This window comes from Pholcus phalangioides, unplaced genomic scaffold, assembly GCF_987345545.1.
Source record: "Pholcus phalangioides strain wild (caught in Gottingen) unplaced genomic scaffold, Ppha-v1.0 ptg000015l_1, whole genome shotgun sequence".
Lineage (NCBI taxonomy): Eukaryota > Metazoa > Arthropoda > Arachnida > Araneae > Pholcidae > Pholcus > Pholcus phalangioides.
The window spans coordinates 27,509,120-27,530,853 of record NW_028301608.1 but is presented as its reverse complement, the minus strand read 5'-3'; the positions used below and the strand labels follow the sequence as shown (position 1 = coordinate 27,530,853).

General features: G+C 37.3%; 3 protein-coding genes across 3 annotated transcripts in view; all 3 read left to right on the top strand.

Moving 5' to 3' along the window:
- LOC149075760 (tetratricopeptide repeat protein 28-like) overlaps window positions 1-3,144 on the top strand; it is a 38,759-nt gene extending 35,615 nt beyond the window's left edge. Inside the window, exon 22 of the mRNA XM_089243264.1 lies at window positions 448-3,144. Coding sequence (XP_089099390.1) covers window positions 448-2,417 — 1,970 coding nt within the window. The 3' untranslated portion in view covers window positions 2,418-3,144. The remainder of the gene's footprint in view (window positions 1-447) is intronic.
- A 3,706-nt stretch (window positions 3,145-6,850) lies between these two features.
- Usp30 (ubiquitin specific protease 30) overlaps window positions 6,851-21,734 on the top strand; it is a 42,543-nt gene continuing 27,659 nt past the window's right edge. Inside the window, exon 1 of the mRNA XM_089243263.1 lies at window positions 6,851-7,081. Within this exon, the coding sequence (XP_089099389.1) occupies window positions 6,970-7,081 (112 nt within the window). The 5' untranslated portion in view covers window positions 6,851-6,969. The remainder of the gene's footprint in view (window positions 7,082-21,734) is intronic.
- Window positions 16,180-18,564, top strand: Scm (Polycomb protein Scm). Its single transcript, XM_089243261.1, has one exon. It carries the CDS (start codon window positions 16,368-16,370, stop codon window positions 18,444-18,446), a length of 2,079 nt encoding a protein of 692 aa, XP_089099387.1. The 5' UTR covers window positions 16,180-16,367; the 3' UTR covers window positions 18,447-18,564.

The following is a 21,734-nucleotide window of genomic DNA, read 5'->3' as shown; positions in this document are numbered from 1 at the left end:
AGGTTAATGAGATTAGTATCTAGTCTTAATTTATTAAATTATTTTCATCATATTTATTATTGTCAATGCTCTTTTATTACAAAACGAAAATGATTTGCGCTCGGGTTCTTCGTAAGAAAGAACAATTATGATTTTTCGGTTATTCTATTTTATTCACCACACGTAAACATTTTTTTCTAATAATCTCACAACTGTGGAATATGGAAAATCTCTCTACTAGAGTTTGAGAATAATGATGAAAAATGACCTTAAGGTATGCAGATGCATCTTATTAACATTGTAAATGCCTTGGAATTTTTTAGATATGTATAGTGATTCTAACTATTTTTAAAAAACTAAATTAATAGTTGTCATGAATATCTTTTTTTGAATTCTGGAAAAACTTGAACTTTTTTGTCTTTGAACTTGATCATAGAATATTTATATTGATTTATTTAACCTTTTTAGACACTCAAGAAGCACCCAAAAGTTTGACTTTTGAAGACTCCAGCTCTATGGAAAGTCTAGAAAGTGTCCCCAGTGATTCACGCACCATGTCTCCACCACCAGCAGCTACTCCTACTTTATCTTATCCTTCTTTCAGGCCTGTATTCGGCAACCAAGTGTTGGGTAGAAGCAGCACTGGTGCATTCAGTACTTATGCCAGAACTCGTGGTGAACCAGATGGTCGCACAGCAAGCAATGGTAATGATCAGAAGGGGAGAGAAAGTGACACATTTACACCGAGCCCAGTGGATACTGTGACAAAATCATATTCTGCAGTACCACTTCCTAAACATTCACCTCATCCCAGCCCTCGCCTGGCAATATCGCTTTCTCACCAAAATAAAATTCGTTGTATGTATGGCAGTGACAGTCCAGTCAGTGACACTAACATTGTTCGTCCAGACAGCTCATCATCAGCAAGTTCTGCTGCGGACTGGGATACTGGACAACTGACTGTTAGACGCCAAGTGCTTACAAGAAATCATGATTTGATGAATGCTAAAGATAAATCTTGTGCTCATATGCATCCTTCAGAAGGCATTGCCGATGTGTCTGGGTCAGTTCTAAATAAAATATGTGCTCCTTCTAAGAAAGAATTGAACAGAAGTGCTTTGGAGAAATTTGATGCATCATCAGCCAATGAATCTGAGTTGAAAGCCTTCTCTGTGCAACTACCAAGCTTCAGTTTACCTCACCTAACTGTGAGAGATGGTTTAAGGAAAAAACCTCGCATGTTTGCAAAGCTAGGATCAAATACTCTTGCTGGCAATGAATTGAGTAGAAAGGAAGCTTTAAAATCTTCTGAATTGCAACATTATAAATCGAGCAATATGCGTACTAGTGTTCCGAAGCCTCATCATTTGGAAATATCAAAAGAGACTCAGTGTTTTGAAACTGGAATATATGCTCCTTGCCTTGAGGGTAGAATGCAAGAAAAAATTGACATACTGGAGATTTGTGTTCCTCCTGCAATCCCACCAAATGCATCTAGCAAGCCACTGTATCCTCCACGTGTAATCAAAGAAAAAACTTCTGTAGGGAAACGAGAACATCCTGATGAACACATAATCAGTACACAATTGCGGCATCTTAGTCAAGAACCACCAATATCAGACGTTTACCACGACCGTAACATGGGACTTGGACTAGCTCCTTCACTTTCCAAAATGCTGGCTACTGGTGGAATTCATGGACTTACTGAAGACCAAAATTCAGACACATCCCACAGCCGCTTTTTACATATTCCTTCTACAATATTGACGAAAAAGGCTCGTCCAAAACCACCCATTCCTCCAAAACATTGCATATCTGTGATGCCTTTCAACCACACTCATAGGGAGCATGTTGGTTCATCCTCAGTGACCTCTGCAAAAGGAACTGATGAGATATCACAGATATGTGATGAATCAGCCACAGGTACTGAAAATGCATTGTGCTATGCATTGAGAGATCGTGGCGATGGAGGTTCTCTGACGGATGTCAGCTGTGCAAATCTTGCTCAAGAAAAATATTCATCCAAAAGTATTTCATCATCTTCACTAACAGATATAGATGACCAGCTTGCCAGAAAAGGTTGTTTGGCAGAAGGGAAGAGACCAGACTTGATTCAGAAAGATTCGTCTTCCCTCTTGCATTCATCTGATTTTGTCAGTGGGGTCTCCCTAGGGGGTTTGAAATATGATTCTTATGACTGCGATTTTGAGAGCATAGCTGATTCTGTTTCCTTGTTGGACAATGAACATCGTAAAAATGACTGGCAAACAGATTCAAACCAGAATCTTTTCGCTAGTTCTACTACTTCAGATACAGAGGGAAGTGATCTAGATAGTTCATCGAAGAACATATCCACTGTGAAAAGAAACCCTAAGCACTCTTCAACCGCATCAAGTTTTCAAGACAAAGTGACTGACAGCTGTTCATTAGAACCTTAGGAATTATAGTCATAAAAAAAGACATGGATAAAAAGAAGATTAAGTAATAAGTCATGATAATCATGGCTATATAGGCATGTAACATAGAGAGATACCAATTAGTGGAGTATAATCGTCTTTCTCCCCCACCCCATGCTAGAAGCATGAATGTGTAAATTTTCACTTCTTTTTTACCAGCTGGTTGGATACTTCATTTTGCTATCTAAGTATTGCCTGAAATGTGAATATATATCCCTATTGAAACACATGCCACAAATCATTTTTGGAATATAACTTCCACAGAGTGACATGGGTAGAGAAAGTATTTAAACATCATTTCCAACGTTCTTTTTTTCTGAAGACATTTCATATTCATGCTTCTGGCGTGAGGGGAATGACATAAAGCCTGAGTGGAACATTTGATGTTTTTGAGGTCGAATTTCTATCATTCCATGTGTACATCTGTTTGATCCTCAACAGTTTTGTTTACTTTCATTGGTATTTTTCTTATTTCTATGTATACGTTGTTCATAGAAAAGGTTGAACTTGTATCAAAGCTTGAATTTTTTTAAAGGCTTTGTGGATTGTAACATTTTGTAGTGTTTATTTTATATATATATATATCCACACGCGTTTTTATACAATATTTTTTTTTATAATGTATTTACCATTTATTCATGTATCTTTCTCCTTTGTTAAACCTCATTCCGTTTTTTTTTTTATTTATTAAAATTGTTATGGCTTTTTCCATGAACATTTTTTATTTGGTTCTATTGATTATCTAAAATACCATGGTTCTTAACCAAAGGTGCAGAAGAACAATCATGGGTATCTAATGAGTGGGGGGATTTTAGGGGGGGGGGAAGGTTTGACATTTCTAGTCTGAACTAGAGAGGGATGCCAAATTCATCTTTTTACAGTAGGGGGGGGGGGTTGCAAAAAAGGTTGCTTATCCTCGGATGACATGACTCCAGCAGGGCTGACTACAGTTGAACCCTAATATATCAAATCTGATATAAGTGAAATTTTTATTCATTAAATCGGGAAAACTTTTTTTTTATTGGGGTTGAGATTGATACAAATATACACATGGAAACTTTTAAGAAATTAGTATGATCTGTATTCTTCCCTTTGCACACATATACTCAAATATATACCCGTATATATTGCAACTCCTAGGGACAAACGTTGGTGACAATTTTTGTCAAGGGCATCACAGCAAATTGTCTACATTGATATGATTGCCTGTTCAGTGCTTTGAAGTGAATTTTTTTAGACTCTTCCTAGGAGCTGTCAGGGCTTGTGTTTCTTGCATGGGTGAACAGGGCATGTGCCTAGGGTCCAAAAATTGGCTGCATTTTGCATTTCAGACATGATCCATATGCTTCCTACCCCTGCATATACCTTTTGCCTCCAAGGGGCCCGAAAAATCAAATTTTTATCATTTCCTTCCATTGCCCAGGATCGAAACTTATGAGAAACAGATCCTGAGAGGGCATATAAACATTATTGACAAAAAAGTCGCTGGTTTTTATTGATGAAAATATGTGAAGTTACCAAAGAGTAAGTGTCAATTATTGGCAAAGTTCTTTGCTACCTTCAACTACTACTACACATAACAAGCATTACACAGAAACAAAAAACTTTACGTCAGGTTGCACTACACGTACACGCACATTCCCGCATGTACCGATTCGTTGGGGGTTCCGCGGGAGGGGGTGCATTTGGGGTGTAGCAGTAGTAGGTAGGGCCTCCAAAAAATGGCTCGGGATCCATGATGTTCTTAAGTCAGCCACCTCGTTGGGCAATTTGCCTGTTGTGGCGTCGTATTTGTATTTGTACTATACCAAACATATGCACCTCGTCCATATTCCTCTGCAGAACTTCTAAGAATTGGTACATGTTGGAGTGTGTGTGTGTATGCATGTAATGAACCTTCAGTGAAGTTTGTTTCTGTGTAATGTTTGTTATTTGTAAGCTGCCATCAATTTTTCTAACTGCTTGAAATGTAATGAGTGAATAGTATATCGTTATAAGCCTGTAGCTCTCTGCTACCTTCAACTGCTGTATCAGAACACTGAGCCTCCAAAAGGGCTGCATCTTCATCGTTGGGGGAATGATCTTAACCAATAGGCGTTTATTCATACTAATTTTATTTAATTAAAAAAGCATTTTTAAAAAAAATTGAAAATAAAAAAAATAAAAAATTGCTATTAATTTAATTTCCACTTATTTTTTTTTTTTGCGCTCTTGGGGATGACATCAGACAATGCTCAGTACTACTTATATCTTTGCCCCTTCTGTTACCATCAATGAATCTTTTTCAGCTGTTCACCTCTTGTCACTGATCCCTTAGTAATTGTGAATTGTCTTCAATCCAGTACTTTACCAGATCATGTTTTTCCCATATTCTCAAAATTATACTTAAACTTCGAAATTCTTCATTCAAATAACTGGTAATACTAAATGAGTATTTTTCCTTGTAGGCAATCAATCTTTAGTTTTATCAATGTCAAATATATTTCCTGTGAATTTTTTTATTAATTTACCAACAATAAATTAAATTATAATAAATTGTATTAGCTCTTCAATAATCAAAACATTGTACACTATGTACATTATAAGTCCAGGGTTTGGCTATAAAAGTTTGATGAAAGCCAATTTTATCAAACTGGAAAAATTCAACCAATAAGCATATCGATAGGCGTATTGGTTGTTTTTTCTCACATTTTGCAAAAGATCTTTTATCAAACTTTTATTGTCCACTCCCAGCTTTTGATATGTTAACTTTATCAAAAACTATTCACATATTTAATCGGCATTGCTCCTATATAAATTCTCTTATAATCAGATATTATATGCTAAACAAAAATTCAAAATTGATTCTTAACATATTTTATATGCAAAGAAATTTTTATACAAAGTTATTTACAAATTATAATTCTTCAATTAAATCATAAAGACAAATTCATTGGCAAAGTTGATATTTATTATAGAGCTACAATTGCTGAATACATTTAGTTTACAAAGGGCTCCATTTGCAAACACCACAAGATGATTTGGTTTACGTACTAGTCCTGGTTTAAAAACATACAACCCAGTGATTATGGCAAGTCCTACAAACATGCAGAATGAACTGAATCCTAAAAAAGTGAATGTTAGATGTCTGTGGCCACATGTCGATTTTTTTATTTTATTTGAAAGATGTGGTGTTGGAATAATTAAATTTCATTAGAGCAGCGTTCTCAACCTTTTTTGACTCGCGGAGCCCTTGTAAGTAAAAACATTCTATGGCGGAGCCCCGTAGGCGTTTTGTAATTATTCATCAAAGTTACTCTGATTTATTTTTACTATTTAAAAATATTTATAATTGTGTTTTTAAATTTTACTGTTTTTTTATATTTTCCTCGAGGGGCCGCAGAGCCCCTGGAGAGCGCACAAGGAGCCCCAAGGGCTCCGCAGAGCACCGGTTGAGAACCCCTGCATTAGAGGAAGCAAAGCAAATACAGTATAATTCCTGTTCTCTATTCCATGGATCAACAAGTCATTTTAAAGTTTAAGAAGCTCCACACCAAAGAATATTTTGCAATAATATTGGTATAGATTTTTAACTAATACTCTCAAAGAATTCTGAAAATATTATTTTAATAACTTGCATAGTTCTTATTGACAAAGCTTGACAGCTAGTGTCTTACAGAATCATGAATTTGGCTAGCAGAGATTTTCGAGGGTTCACACATAACCCGGTCATGATTTTAATTTCTTGCATTCGCTTGAATGAAACTGGTACGCTTATTGGTGGCATTTTTGAAGTTTTATCAAAGAACGTTTTTATCAGACTTTATCCCTGCCTCAGTTCAATGATTTTCATTGGTTCTAACGTTATGCACAAAAGCTGTAAAAAAATCACACTCCAGATTTTCGCGGGGGTGACTTGTCCCAGGAACGGACCAATTCATTTTACATTGATTCTTATAGGAGAAGTTGTTTCCAAGTTTTGCGAACAACTTGGTTTACGAATGCATTTGAGACCGTGACCGTGAAACAGTTAAACAGAGCGCTCATGGAGGAAAGAATAACTCTTCTTTTAGTTATTCTTTCCTCCATGCAGAGCGCCAGACCCATTTTTTAATAAATGGTCTTAATACATTTTAGAAACGAATTAAGTTCGTAAACCGAAAGTCAACTAGAAACGGAGAGAAAGAAAAAGCTATTGCCTTAGCAATTTAAAATATAACTTCAGGAACGAGGAGTTCTCTATCTTTCTCATGTGGAATTTCATGAGATGAAAATTCACACTCGATTCATCATTTTATAATTTCTGACTTCAAAAAATCGTATATAATTAATACAAATTCGAGTGAAATGCGTTCAAGAACTGGAAATGTCCCATAAAACGGGTAATATGGTCATGTATTGTTAAGTGAAATCACGATGGCGGAAAGTCCATGTTTGTTCCAGAAATGAAAACCAAACCAATACACACGCACATATACATCCTGTTTGGTTGTTTACAAATTGAAGTCCGTTCAGCAGCCAGTGAACAAAAAATATCTGGGTTGAAATTTTGGAGATGTTCGTGGACAGTATGCAAATGATGCTTTTCGCCGGGACAGTGGCGTTAGCATTGGCTGGCACATACATCATCTGGGGTCCGTCGCAAAATCCCAAGAAGAAATCACGAAGTAAGAATTATTTGGAGAAAAATTCTCTCAATTATATGTTTATTATCAAATTAATTTACCCGTCTAATTAATTATCCCTGTATTGTTTTCATGATGTTCACGGTAAATAATTGAATTGATATTTTAATTACACTTGTATTCAGTTGAGGCAACTGTCTCAATCAAAAGTTCTCATTTGCGGAGTTCCGTGTACTGTATTAATCCTACATTTCAATGGGAACTAGGTTATAAGGGACGTTTTCTTTCGTGAGAAATTATAGGCCCCCACACCTCAGACAGGCCCTCTAGATCTGGCCCCGTGGGCTTCTTTACTGGTTTGGACAGGCCAATGCGCTTTCAGTTTCCCTAAGGCTTCATTGAAAATTATCTCACAGATTCACGTAGGGCCCCCCCCCCCCTCAACAATTGAGCATAAAAGTTTAGCAGGGCAGTTACAGGTTTTGAAACTGTCGGGCACTGGAAACACAGTAAAATCTGTCTTAACAGAACCTGTGTTAAGCGGGAACCTGTATTCAAAGGAAAAAAAAAAATTTCTCGGTCCTGTGATTCCAATGCTAAAATACACATTTAAAAACCTATATTAAGCAGAATATGTCTAACGCAGAAAAGGAAATTGTACCCTGTTTGATAGAAAATTTCACACAAATAAATTGAGTGTTTCCTGACCAGTAGAGCAAGATGTTAATGGCTCTACTGAAATTTTTTGCACAATCTCTGCTTGCCATTGTGAGTTCTACATCATCTACCTTAGATTAGCAAAAACCATTTCCGTTGCTGTGGGTTTTAATGAGCCATAATTAGTGAAGCAGTTGCTTTCCGAAATTGTAAAAAGTTTTTTCGGAATAGCAGGCTTTTTCTGTGGGGGTTGAGTTTCCAAATGACATGCAAGACTTGAGGTGGTATACATAGATACAGTTTAAAACTACAGTCACAATTTTTGGATACAAGATCATCACGGATAGGTTAAAAATCTGAATTTAACTAAACCGAGTCTATCTCCTATCCAAAAATTGTGACTATAGTTTAAAGCCCGTTGGTGAATACCATCCTTACAAAATTGCATGTAAGCTGCTTTCTGTGATCATAGTGCTGAGCAGGGCTGTAATCAGAGGGAGTTGAAGGGGGCAATTGCCAGAGCTACAAAATTTGGCGGCGGAAAGTGTTAGGTGGAAACAAAAACATTGTTATAAAATCATGAAATTTTACAGTGGTAGGAGCAGCAGAATCATGTTTGCCCTCATTCCCACTAAAATCATAGTTATGGCTCTGGTGCTGAGGATTATATAAACATAGATGAAAACAAAATTTTAGAGAAGGTCAAAAAGAACGCAAATGTTGTCAGAAGAGGAACTATGTTTGGTGAAGTTTTACGTAGATGCTGTGACAATCTAATTTTACACATTATGTCAATTTAACCTTTATTAAGTTGAAACCTGTGTTTAATGGAAAATAGTCTTGGTGGTCCCTTGCGAAGGCAGGTTTTACTGTATGTACAGGTTTAGCTGTGCTAGGTATATTCTTTATTGTATAAATGTTTGGTGACAATTTTTTCTTGCCAGACATGATTTGGTGCTGTTTGCTGTGGTTACAGACAAAAAATCAAAAGCATTTATGTTACTGTCAGGGAGGCGATACTCCAGGTTCGAAGTGGTGGTCAGCTGAAGTTGGCTTTCTGTGGTTTTCCAACTTCAAGGTGCAAATTTGAGCGGCTTGTGTTTGGAAAAAAAAACTTCTCAGAGTGCACGCAGATCTACAACATGATACTTAAATAACACAAAAATTCAAGCATTTGCTATCTTCATTTCGAAATATGTAAGACAGATGGCTGGTCCAGCAAGAACACAAAACAAGTGCAACTCTCGCAACATACAGGATAATTTGCAGAATATTAATTGTAAGGTACCCGTTCAAGACTGGGGTCTGTCCAGACTTTTTTGTAAGGTCCTATTTTTGTAAAAAAACCGTTTTCCTTATTATTGTGGAAAAGATCATTAATTTTGCAAAAAATAAGTAATTTTGTGGGAAGCGAAATAATCTATTTTATAATCTATCACAATGGAAATGAAATCCCAATTTTATGGTTTCATTGATTTTTCTTTTGTGGAGGGTCTATTTTTCAGGTCCACAATTTTATGAAGGAACTGTTTTTTAGATCTGTGAAGGTTCCAAAAAACAGACCCAAGTTTTGGCTAGACAGACCCCTGTAAATGATGGAAAAAACATGACGTGGTAACTTTTCATTTGAGTGGCAGAGTGAACAGACATGATGTCAGGATTCCGGAATTAGCAAATTGGTGATTAGCAGGTTATCGTGGTGACTGGAAAGATTGAACTGGTACCAAGACTGGTCCTAGAAATTTTGTCGCTTGAGGCAAAGAATTTTCTGCTGCCACTTGGATATGACTATCTGAAAAGAGTTTTATTTTTACATCTCAATATACAGTGGTTATCAAAGTAAGGGTTGGACCACACTGATGATTTAGAGCTGTGGTTCTCAAACTTTTGCCATCTGTGGCTCTCTTTCCATGACAACGTTTATCAGTTTATTTCAAAGCACTAAATAGGCACTCATAAATGTCAACAGCTGGGCGTGATGTCCTTGATGAAAGTTGGCAATGCCCACTTTGCGAAATACTGATCTAATCCCATAGAAAAGACAGACGATAAATATTCCAAGAATTTAAGGTGTTCTTTGTTGAAGACAAACTTGGTACTAATATTATGTCAAAGTTTCTGGCGATATTTTGGGCTGCGAAATTACAATAGGGTGTTAAGTCAGATCAAAACAAGCAAAATATACTATTATTTTTGAAGTATCTTGAAGACAGCTGCAGAAGAATGGCATTTAGCTAGTGGCTTTTTATGGCACCTTGTTTAGAAGAAGAAGGGTATAACATAAGTAACAGACTAAAGTAGAACAGATATAGGTAATACAGCAGTGGCTCTCGAACTTCCCCCCTCTTGCAGCTTCCTTACTTTAGCCAATGTTCATCCACAGAGTGGCAGCCTAACAAAGAACCACTTCAAAGCAATGAATTATCGCTTATGAATATTGCATGTTCATCGTGATGCCCATAGGAGATATATACTTACTGATATGCAACGACGAGCAGTGAAAGCATTCCTGAGCTGATGCAGCATTACACTCAAAATAGGCCTATCTCTTGTGTGGTGTTGTGCATTTCTCGGAAGATTAACCAAAATTCCAAGTATTGATAAACAAACACAGAATTAGCAGACACATCAAGTCAAGGCCAGCTTATCTGCCGCCCAGTTGCAAGGTCTTGTGCACCACCCATAAGTACGACCCTGTCGGGAGACTGACAGGGCTTTGGCCTAGGAGACACTGGGATAACCTGATCTTTTGTAGTGTAGAGTTGCACAGGGTCCATGGGTTTGATCGGGGCAAGAACATAGAAAGCAAATTCTTTACCTACCAGGCCGAGGGGTGACCACCGATAGATGCTGTCTTTATTTCTCACCCAACTTTATCAGTAGAAGATTGCCGTATGGTGATGTGATCAGAGTTGGCGTATGGTGAAGTAGTAATACAGAGTCGCACAGCTTACATAACCATACGAACTGTTTTTAAAGAGACTTTCCTGATTTTTGTTTTGGGTTTTATTTTCTTAATTATATTACATAATTTAATCTACATTACAGCTCTTATTGATGAGCCATTATTACTTATCATGTAAAAATGATGTATAATGAGGTAATTTTTATTAAGAAATTTATTTCAAAGGCGTTTCTGGTGCTCCAGGGACCAGCAAGTGATATGCTGAGTTTTTCCTTTGCCTTTATTTGACCATTCTTTAAAAATGACTGAGTGAGGGCATCAAAATGTACACTCTTGTCCCCTTTTGATACAGTATATTCTTGTTCATGGTATTTACGGTGCCATTCTCTGTTCGTTCCTTCAAGTTTTCTTTACATTTTTTTTATCAAAGTATGGCTCAGAAGTGTGATGTCGTGAGTTTTTACTATAAAATTAAACAAAAATTTGGTGCTTAACTGAAGTGCATGGAATGGTTGAGTGCAATAGATGAGCCGATCAATGATTAGTTCCATATTTTGATGAAATCTCTGTGATCAAAAATTTGATTAAACTCAAAAATATTAATTCTTTTTTTTCGAACTAGTGCATCTTCTCAAAAATTTTGCAAAATTTGAAAAGTTTTTGTTGAAAGCTTTTATGCTATGGTGTGCCACTGGTGCAACAGTTTTATCTCTCCTAATCTGGGGAGAAAAAAAAAAAAAAAAAAAACACTTACACATTTTGAAAGCTATTTTTATTTTGACATAAAAACCTGAAAGTGAAAAATCGGGTTCCCAAAGTTCAACTTTGCGAACAGTTTTTTGTTACGTTTTTTTTTATTACTAAGTTTGCAAAGTTACATCATTTGCAATTCTCATACAAGCTATTTACACATGCAGTAGAATCTTGTACTTGAGGCTGGACACTAGACTCAAGAGGACATTTACTTTTATGGTTTCGAGTATCTTCACCTATCTAATAAGTCTGTGTCATCTTGAGATACACAATATTCCATGTATCATGTCCTTGTTTATTAGGATTCATTCAACACTTATCAAAAGCACGAAAGTGAATCGATAAGTGTTGAATGAATCCTAATTAATAATTTGTCTAACACCTTTATTAGAATGTGTTGAAGTCGAACATATATAACCCGAAAATTTCTCTTTTAATGGATTTTCTTTGTTCCATTAAAAGAGAAGCATGGTAATACAAGGTTTTACTGCATTATTTTTTCATAATTAGCTTATTATATTTTCCTGTTCATTTCTGGATTATTGTAGTCATAAAGTAGAAAAAATATGTCTTGTGTCTATGTCATAAGTGTTCCGATAACAGTTCAGTAACTTAATGTACGAAGTAATTATTTATTTCGATGAATGATCCCCAAGAAGAAGGAAAAAATATTTATTTATCAAATTGCATCATTCAATGTGTCATTATGGATGACATGTCCATTACATTGTGCCTGCGTCCCTTTTTGTTTCAGTAAAATCATAGAGTACATTGTATGGAGCATAAGGAGCTCTCTTTGCCTGTCCAACTGTCTTCTCTTATGGATCATTTGCAAACGAGACTTTTCTCGTCTTAGTTGTCTTTCAGTGTCTTTTTTCTGTAACATGGAAATCTTGGAATAAAACTGTTCGTTAGACTTGGAAAATTTTGAAAGTATTTGTTTGATGCAATTGTCAGACTGTTCCTCTCCATTGGAGGGAGAGCTGGCATTGCTATTTCCATCTGATTCACTGTCACTACTGTCACATGGACTGTAAATGCCATTATTATAATCTTCAGTGGAAACGTGACTGCTGCTTAAGGGCCGGCAAGGATCCTCTTCCAGCTGTTCAGATAGCACCAGACTCTCGATGACCGAAGTCGGTTTGACTACGGCACATTTACCGAACACTTCGTGGACCTTGTCAAAACAACCGAGCAGCTTCCTGGCAAAGGCTGGGGAATAGTTGTTGTCTGTGACAGTCTTGTAATCTCTCTTCAATTTCTTAATCTTCTCGCGGCACTGTTCTGCTGTTCTCTCAATGCCCAGTGAAGCCAGCCTCCCAGAGATTTTCTCGTAGACGCACATATTGTGCAGCCTACCGGCCAGCTGCTGCTGTATGTCGTGGTCGGACCACACGTCCAGCAAGGCGCATACCTCATTGTAGAGCCAGGCTATGCCTTTGTTTGTGTTACACGTATCCGAGGGTTTGTACTTAGGCATGTTATTTGACATTGGATATTAAAAAAAAAGATTTATTATTGGTTTTTTTGCTACCGAATTTTTACGATTATGTCATTCTACCTCGTATATATATTTAGATGTCTTTCTGTCATTTCTTTTTTTTATTTTCCTCCCTTTTCATGTCTGCGGGTTCCTTCGTTCAGCCCACCCTTGTCATGGAATCGATCGATATCTTCCTGATTGTCTGTTTGTTTACAAAAAATATGGGATTCAAGTATTTGGGAGCAAGGAACAGACGTACATGGAAGACCATATTTTATCCCGACGCGTACGGGACGTTAAGATACGTATTTGAAAAAATAAAATTAATAAGTTCTTGAAATTTTTTTTTTTCAACTTTAGAGTGATCACACAATCTTTATTTTCAGACGCATTCCCTAGTGATTTTGGTCATCCCGATTTCTAGTTGAAAAATACGGGGGAAAAACGGATTAACCCAACCGGAACTTTAATTCTTTACTGAAATCAAAGATTAAAATTATTTTCCCAACTTTTCAATAATATCGTGATGATTTTGACTGTAAACACGAATATTCATCTCACACATTTTTCATTCATTTAAATCCACTGAGGTTTGCAATAGTAGAAATTATCGTCAGTTCTGGTGTTAGCCAAGGAGATTGCAAACCCTTCGAACCTCCTTGGGAATTCTAACAGATCCGTCATCTAGGACAGTGGTTCTCAACCGGGGGCCATATGGCCCCCTAGTGGTACTGGGATACTTCAAGGGGGCCACGGAAGAAAATGGAGAAAGGGCCATGACAGGTGGTTTGGAGGGCTGCAGAGAGCTGAGAAGAAAAATTGAGGTGTGAAGAAATAAAGCTTTTATATATTAGTGACTATACACTTCCAGAATCCAACAAAACCACCCATAAAACCGAGGCCTTCTTAGGGCATAGACCCACCAGGGCCTCACCATCTACATTTTGCAGCAGGTTCCCTAGGATAGGGTTTTTCGCAGGCCCCCGGCTACATTTTTCACATCTGTCCTCTATATTAAATTTATACTGTGAGAAACAAACAATGGTGAAAACCATATCAGGCCCCGGGCTGCAGCTCTGTCAGTCCCACTCTTGTGAGGGGTCTCGTATCCATAAGTGACCCCCACCTTATGATATTTTGTAAAGTATAATAAATTTTGAGAATAAGTAGGAAATATGTGGGCTGTTTATTTCCAGCTAATTATGGGACTACCATAGCATCACTTTGCCTAGGGCGCCCATGATGTTGAGACGGCCCTGAATAGAACTCGGACTAGCGGGGAGCTAAATAAGTTTTAGGCAAGTCGTCTGGAGCCCAATGTTATTTTGCAAAATTTTCGTTCAGTATAAATTCACTGAAAAAATCAATTCAATTTGTATAAAGGATCTTGCTTCTAGATGAGGGTCGAAAACTCTGGGTAAGACAGGGGAGCCACGAGAAAAAAAAATGGTTCAAAGGGGGCCACGGGCAAAAAAAGGTTAAGAAACACTGATCTAGGGGGTGTCAGGGGTGTAATAGAAAATAAAATAGAAATAGACAAACAAGGAGAATATATGTTCCTTGCTCTCCCCCTGGAAAAAGTTGAAATGACGGGCTAAAATTCTAACCTCCTTGCGTATTAGCTGCGTTATCGAAAAGGGGGGGGGGAGAATAAATTCCATTTAAACTGTAAATTTACTGTAAAAAGTCGAGAAGAAAACCAGAATACACCACTCATTAATAACTTGTGGTCATGTAGTGAAACAGTGCAGTAAGTGCAAACTTACAGTGAGTGCAGTACAGTGAAGCTTCCATCGGCGGCCACCTTTATTTCGTGGCTGGGTTTTTTTTCTCCCCCGAACGGACAATAGGCTCCATAGATATAATTAAAAAACCACCCCCATTCCTCGGCCACCTCTGTATGCTGTTACGGCCAACGTGTCCGCGGCTTGCGAATGCTTTCATTTCATGATCCGTGCACTAATGTATATGCGCCTATAACCTTTATTGAATAGGTAAAAGATGCAAAAGTTCTGTTTTTTTTTTGGTGGGTACTTTTTCAGTTTTAGCACAGAGATTCAATAAATTCATCAATAGTGAGAAGCAGTGAAAGAAATGTGAGGAAAAGACCATGTACAGTATTTGTTTTAAGGGAAGAACCCAAGCAGTCGCCTGAAGTCAAATATGACGTGAAAATTTGATAATTTTCTCTGAATGACGTCAGTAAAAAAAAATCACGTCATTTAATGGCCGCGAACAATAAAGGCCAGGAAATAAAGTGGTACCTGATGACCTTAATGAAATATCAGGTCATTTCATGACCTTTATTGGTCACGAATGTCATGAAATAATGTGATATTAAATGGCGTAAATGATTTTGCGTCATAAAAATCACGAGTTTCTTTCGAACTTGAAAATTCTGCTCCGGATTAAAATATCAAAATTTATCCAAAACGTTTGTTAATGAACCTTGAGAGGGTGTTTCACCCTAGTCACCTATTCGTTACTGATTGTCTCAAGACAAATGAAAGTACAGTTATTGCAATTTTGTTTCAATGAAAATGTAAAACGGACAAACCACGACCGGGTTCGAATCCGAGCTCAGCATCAACCTCACACTTTTTTTTGTTTCTCCTCGAATACTTTATGAGAATACTACCGTTTTCTCCCCCAGTTGAAAATGTAGAAAAAACAGGAAGTTGTTGAAGAAAAAAAGGTCAGGATCTCAAAAGTACTGGAAATTAGATGGTGATTGTCGGGAAAAATACAGATCACGTGATCACAAATATTGACAGTTTTATCCTCACTAGTACAGTATTTTTCTACATTTTCTAACGAAGTTACGGATCTAAATTTATTTTGCATAGTTAGCCTTTTATATAGATCTCTGGTTTGTGATTTTGTTTTTTCATGATTCTAATATTTCGGTTTGAGAATAATTTGTTATTATTTCGGTGATGTCCCGTATTTGTTGCCATAGAAAATGGTCAGCCACTCGATGTATTTTTTTCAGTAAAAATTTTTTTCTGGCCCATAAATATGCAAGTAAATAAATTTTTTTGAATTGCAAAAAAAAAGTGTCAATTTTTTCATGTTAAATTTTTTTTATTGGGTCCCGGAAATTTTTCTTTGCATTGACGTTATTATTTTACGTCCTTTATGTCTACGAGGGCTTTAGAACCGGAAATTTTCTTCATTTGTTTGTGAAAAAACTCATTTTGTAAATTCCAAAAAAAAAAAAAAGTATTTTTTCGGATCCGTTAAAAATAGCGACTCCTAAAAAAAAAAAAAAAATTAGATTTTAAAAATGATTGCGTAGTCGGTGGTTGGAAGATAACCGTAACCGTCGTCTGGATTTATTTCGGGGTTTTGGCGTTTCGCGAAAAATGCGTCTGAAACTTGAACGACAACAAACCATCGTGCTGCTATTTATCGCCGTCGTCATCGAGTTTTAGGAGCTGAATCCGTTCGTTTCGCCCGGAATTCGGAGTTTCGGACTACTTCTCGAGCTAGCTGCTTGTTTTTTCGTTTTAATTTTCGACGTCGCAATGGCGGGAATCGGCAAAGGCGGCAAGGGTCGCACGAAGCCTTGCTGCGCCTGGTGCACGGACAAGAAGGACCTCAAGTACTGCCTGACCGTCGGACACCAGAAGAAGGACTTTTGCTCCGAGATGTGCATGCACTACTACAAGAGGGAGCACCTCAAGCTCGTGTGCGGCTTCTGCGAGAAGGAGATCGCCGGGACTCCCGTCCTGCTGACCCAGCCCCGCATGCAGGATTTCTGTAGCGAGGAGTGCGCCCAGAAATTCCAGGCCCGGGAGCTAATCAACAGTCAGCCCGAGAAGCACCGCTCGAAGCAGGCCAACGTCGTTCAGCACCAGTACGAGGTGACCGGCGTGTTCGACTGGGACGAGTACCTGAAAGAATGCGGCTCGGTCTCTGCTCCACCTACCTGTTTCAAGCAGTATCAGGTTCCGCCCTCCAACGAGTTTGTATGCGGCATGAAGCTGGAAGCCCTGGACTCGAGGAATTCCACTTCGACCTGCATAGCGACTGTCGTCGGAATGCAAGGACCCAGGTTACGTCTCAGACTGGACGGCGGCGACAACAAGAACGATTTCTGGAGGTTGGTGGACTCCTCTGAAATCCATCCGATCGGTCACTGTGAGAAGAACGGGGGCATGCTTCAGCCACCTCTCGGGTTTCGAATGAATGCCTCTTCATGGCCGATGTTTTTGTTGAAGACACTTAATGGAGCTGACATAGCGCCCAGTTCACTTTTCCAGAGAGAACCCCCAACACCTAAGACCAATAAATTCCAACTCGGTATGAAATTGGAAGCTGTCGATAGGAAAAACCCGCACCTAATCTGCCCAGCTACTGTTGGGGCAGTTGATAAAGAGTCCATATTTGTGACATTCGATGGATGGAGAGGTGCATTTGATTATTGGTGTGAATATGATTCGAGAGATATTTTTCCTGTTGGTTGGTGTAAAGGTAGTGGACATCCATTGCAGTTGCCTGGAAACAAAAGTGGTGGTGGTAATAAGTATAAGACTCGAGTTCTGACGTCTCCTACACAAACACCTCAGCCTCAAACAGGTCCATCTCCTGCTAAAAGTAGTACAAGATCAAAGAACATTGTGAATAATGACAGCAATTCTTCGGGAAAGCGTGATCTTGTGCCCCTGCCGCCGCCACCACCACCACCTAAACAACAGCAAGCTTCACTCCCAATTCTGCAAGAAGAAGAAGAAAAAGAGGTAAAGAAGTTGGAGTTACAGTCTCAGAAACTTCCAAACGTTTTAGTTACGGAACCCGATACTAGCTCTATGTCGAAGCAGATTCCCAGCGTTTGTGTATTTGTAAATCGCCGTTGTGCTTGTGGTCCATATTTGAGTCGGAGAAAGGTATTAAATCTTCCAGGCAAATTTGGACCAGGTAGCATGACCAGAGTTTTACATGAAGCAGTCCAAGCTTTCATTGATTGTGCCGAAAATGCAAAAACAGTATTTGACCTGCTTAAGCAAGGGGAAGGAAAAGTAATAATATCGGCGAATTTCAACGGAAAGCTGCACACGTGTCGCTTGCCCCATGTTGATTCTGTTATCGTATTCTGGAATTTCTTGGAAGGTCTCTTCGAAGATCTGATGTGTTGCGAAAATTTCTATTCCCCACAACAGTTGGAGGGTGGCTGTAGCAAATGCGCGTGTGAGGGGACATCCGGACAGTCACAGGACGATGCTATGTTGCCACCTGAATCACCTCAAAATGAAAGAAAACGTAGATGGTCTACAGATTCTGTGGTCTTCGTCGAACAACGAGTAGTTCCTGAAAAAATTAAGCAGCCTCGGTTGTCTTGTCCTCCAGAACCCGAAGTCATTTCAACCACGACAAGAAGCATGGAGCCTTCAGACTGGACCACTGAGGATGTCATTGGGCACATAATTAGCACAGATCGTTCCTTGGGAGTACATGCAGATGTATTTCGCAAACACGAAATAGACGGCAAAGCCATGCTCTTGCTGACCAGCGATATGATGATGAAATACATGGGCTTGAAACTTGGCCCAGCTTTAAAAATCTGTAATCTTATCGAGAAGGTGAAGGGGAAGAGACCCTTTTAGGGTTTTGTCTGTTGTCGCGGGTGAAATGTTAGGAATTCTTTGCATAAAGGAATTTAGGAGGGGGGAAAGGGAAAACATCATATAAATTTCAAATATATATTGAGAGATTTCAAATCTGTGAATTGTAAATAACTAATAGCTCTATCATTGGCCTTTTGTAGTACTAGATATTGTAAGTAGCGTTTTGGCTCTAAAATTTTAACGGAACTATGAAATAGATCAAATATTTTTCAACAAAAAACCTCTACACAAAAGAAACAAATAATATGTATATTGTATAACAGACTTCGATGTGTATATTTATTGCTATGATATAATAAGATATTGGTTGCTGGTAATAGCTCGGTGGGGTGTCTAAATTTTTAGGGTTTTTTTACGCTATCAGCAGAAGAAAAAACTTCATGACCAAACTAATAGTCCTGAGTTGTGGAATAAAAAAAAATATAGAATCCAGTCCCCCCCCCCCCCACTTCACAGTAAAAGATACATGATGTTTTTAAAATTCAAATAGTATTAGAACATAGTAGTGTCGTTATAAGGCTGGCACTGTGAAAGTTTTAAAGTTCCTTTATGAAACTTGAAAGTGCAACCAATAAGCCTATTTGTTACATTCGAGCAAATGTAACCAATAGGCTTATTGGGTTTTTTTTTAAGTTTTGTAAAAGGTCTTTTATGAAACTATATAATCTTGGCCTAATACATATTTTGATATCTCGCACCTTTCATTTAAATCACTATCAGAAATTTGTTATTAAATCCTAGGTTAAAGTTGCATCATATGTTTTCCACGTCTTCCTACACATGGAATATAAAGAAGGGTTACTATGTATCAGTAAAATATTTATGTTGGGGGTTAAAAAAACTGTGTTATTGATAAGCAGTGTCTGGTTCACGCTATTACATGTAATTTTACCTCTGATTCTAAACAAGCAAAGCTTTAATTTATTTCAACTTTAGGATTGAGGTCAATGAATTTGATTAATTAATCTGGCATCAGCTAGATGCAACCTAGATAATCGAATCACTGCAATGAATTTCTCAAGATAGCTCTTTAATTGAAATGAGCAGCACCAGACACTATTTCAATGAGAAATGCTTGTCAGGTCATGGTGACCACAAGTGAGCTGTTGGTTGAACACCCGCTTACTGTTATATTTTTTAGACTCTAATGAAATTTATACTCATATTTACTGAAATAACTGACATTTAGCTTGCCTTTATTGACATCTGCTTTATGAATAACAGATATTATAGTGGTACCTTGAATTACAATATGAATTCATTCTGGAAGCCCTAAAGCAGAATGTTTTGCAATGAACCCTCCTCTAATCGAAAATTTTCCGCAGAAAAACTTTTCGTCATGGCGATTTCTATACCTGATTCTTCCCTCTCTCTTGTTGAATTTTTTTTTTTTTTTGCAAGATAGTTCTGCACCATAGGTGCTGATTGTTTTTTGACATAGGCCACAGTTTTTGGTATATTCTGCTTTGGGAGTCTACAAGTAATTCCAATGTATTATCTCTCGAAGGAAAAACCTTTCCTATATGAAATAGTGAAGATCATATTAATTCATTCCACATTAGGGCTCTTAGTCCTTGAAAAAAATAACCATTTTCAAGTGCTTGAAATTTTTTTTTGTGCGGCTTTCTGCCATCAATTTTTGTTCCCCCCTCCCCAACTAAATCCAAAGCCCCAAAACCATTTTTCACTGGAGCAAAAATGAGCATCAATGATGAGTTACGAGACAATACTCAAAACAGGACATATGGTCACATGTATCTGAGGTATTTCTGTGCTTAAAAAGATGTGTAAAATTTGGCGGCAAAATATTGCTTCAAAATATTTTAAATTATTGAATTGATATATATATATTAAATGTCTATTGCACAAATGTAAGCTGACCATATTTCCTCGATAAAAATACGGCAAAAATTGCTAGTTCTAAAAAAAATGATGCTAAAGATAAGCAAAGTTGCCAGTTATTACTAAAATTTCCAAAGAATCACCAAAAGCAGAAAATGAAGAATCATTGCGTTGAAGCAGTATAGATTTAAATGAATTCTATGGGGGGGGGGGGGGCGCGACTAATAAAACGAAAATACAAATTTAAACCCATAATTATCATATAATTTCTACAGTTGGAAAAATAATTTTAATAATTAATTTCACTAAAGAATAAAAAGGTAAATGGCTTAGTTGAAAATTCGGAGAATAATGATATATTTTTATGACAAAGTCGGGAGGGCAAAAATTTACATGAAAACACAGGAATGTCCTGGGAAATACAGGTCTTATGGTCATCCTACATATATACATGTCCTTTCTGGTATTTTTATTGAAAGCATAAAATGATTTCTGCTGAATGTCTTTTGATAAAACTGCAATGTTTTTTGTTTTTTAAAGCAAGACTTTTAGAACTTAATATTGTCTACAAGCTGAAATTAGAATTATTTTTTCGAAAATTATACAAATACAATGCCACAATAGGCAAAATGCGTTATTTATCTTTAATAAATCAGCACTTCAAACTTAAAATTAAAATGAGTAAATGTAGAATATAAGTTTTAAAAAATCCAATTTGTTTCATTTTTTGAAAAAAGAATCACTTTTTATCAATCGCGATATGAATGTCCTTGAATTTATCAATTTTGCCTGGAAAAGTGCTCGAATAGTCCTTGAATCTTTCATTTTCAAAGAGTATGAACCATGCACACATCCCTAACAATATTAATACAGGGCTTGACAAATCCCAGGCATTGGGTTGCTGTGGTGGTTAAGAATTGGTATTGGCGCCTGAAACTCTGTGCATGGTTATTAATTTGGAGTCTGAAGGCAACACAGCATTTTAGGGAATTTATATTGGTGTATCTATCAACACTCAAGTCAGTCTATGTTCTGGAAAATTCAAGAAACATTATTTTTGACCTGTTTATTTTGTTGTTTGGCTTTATCCTCTAAAAGATTGTAGTAGTGTCAATTTACTTTTTATTTGTATTGCCCTGCATTAAATACATTGTGCATTCGATTATAGTCTCTGTCAGTGTTAACTTTCTCAAAGTGTGTTGAATGAGGTTTTCTTTTTGAATTTCAAGCTGGTTATGCCAAACCTTTGCTTGATTGAAAGCAGAATCACTTAATCTGATGTAGGGACATTCGTAACTCCAGGTACCGCTGTAATTGTTGATGCTATCAACACTTTGTTACCGAATTTGATTTGAAACAAGTGTCTGAACGAGTACCCCATTTAGCTGATTGTGATGCGCATTGAGGAAAAAATTTATTTCCCAG

Bases quoted from the DNA above. Each gene is read 5' to 3' on its own strand.
- Scm (XM_089243261.1), top strand. From the start codon at position 16,368: ATGGCGGGAATCGGCAAAGGCGGCAAGGGTCGCACGAAGCCTTGCTGC.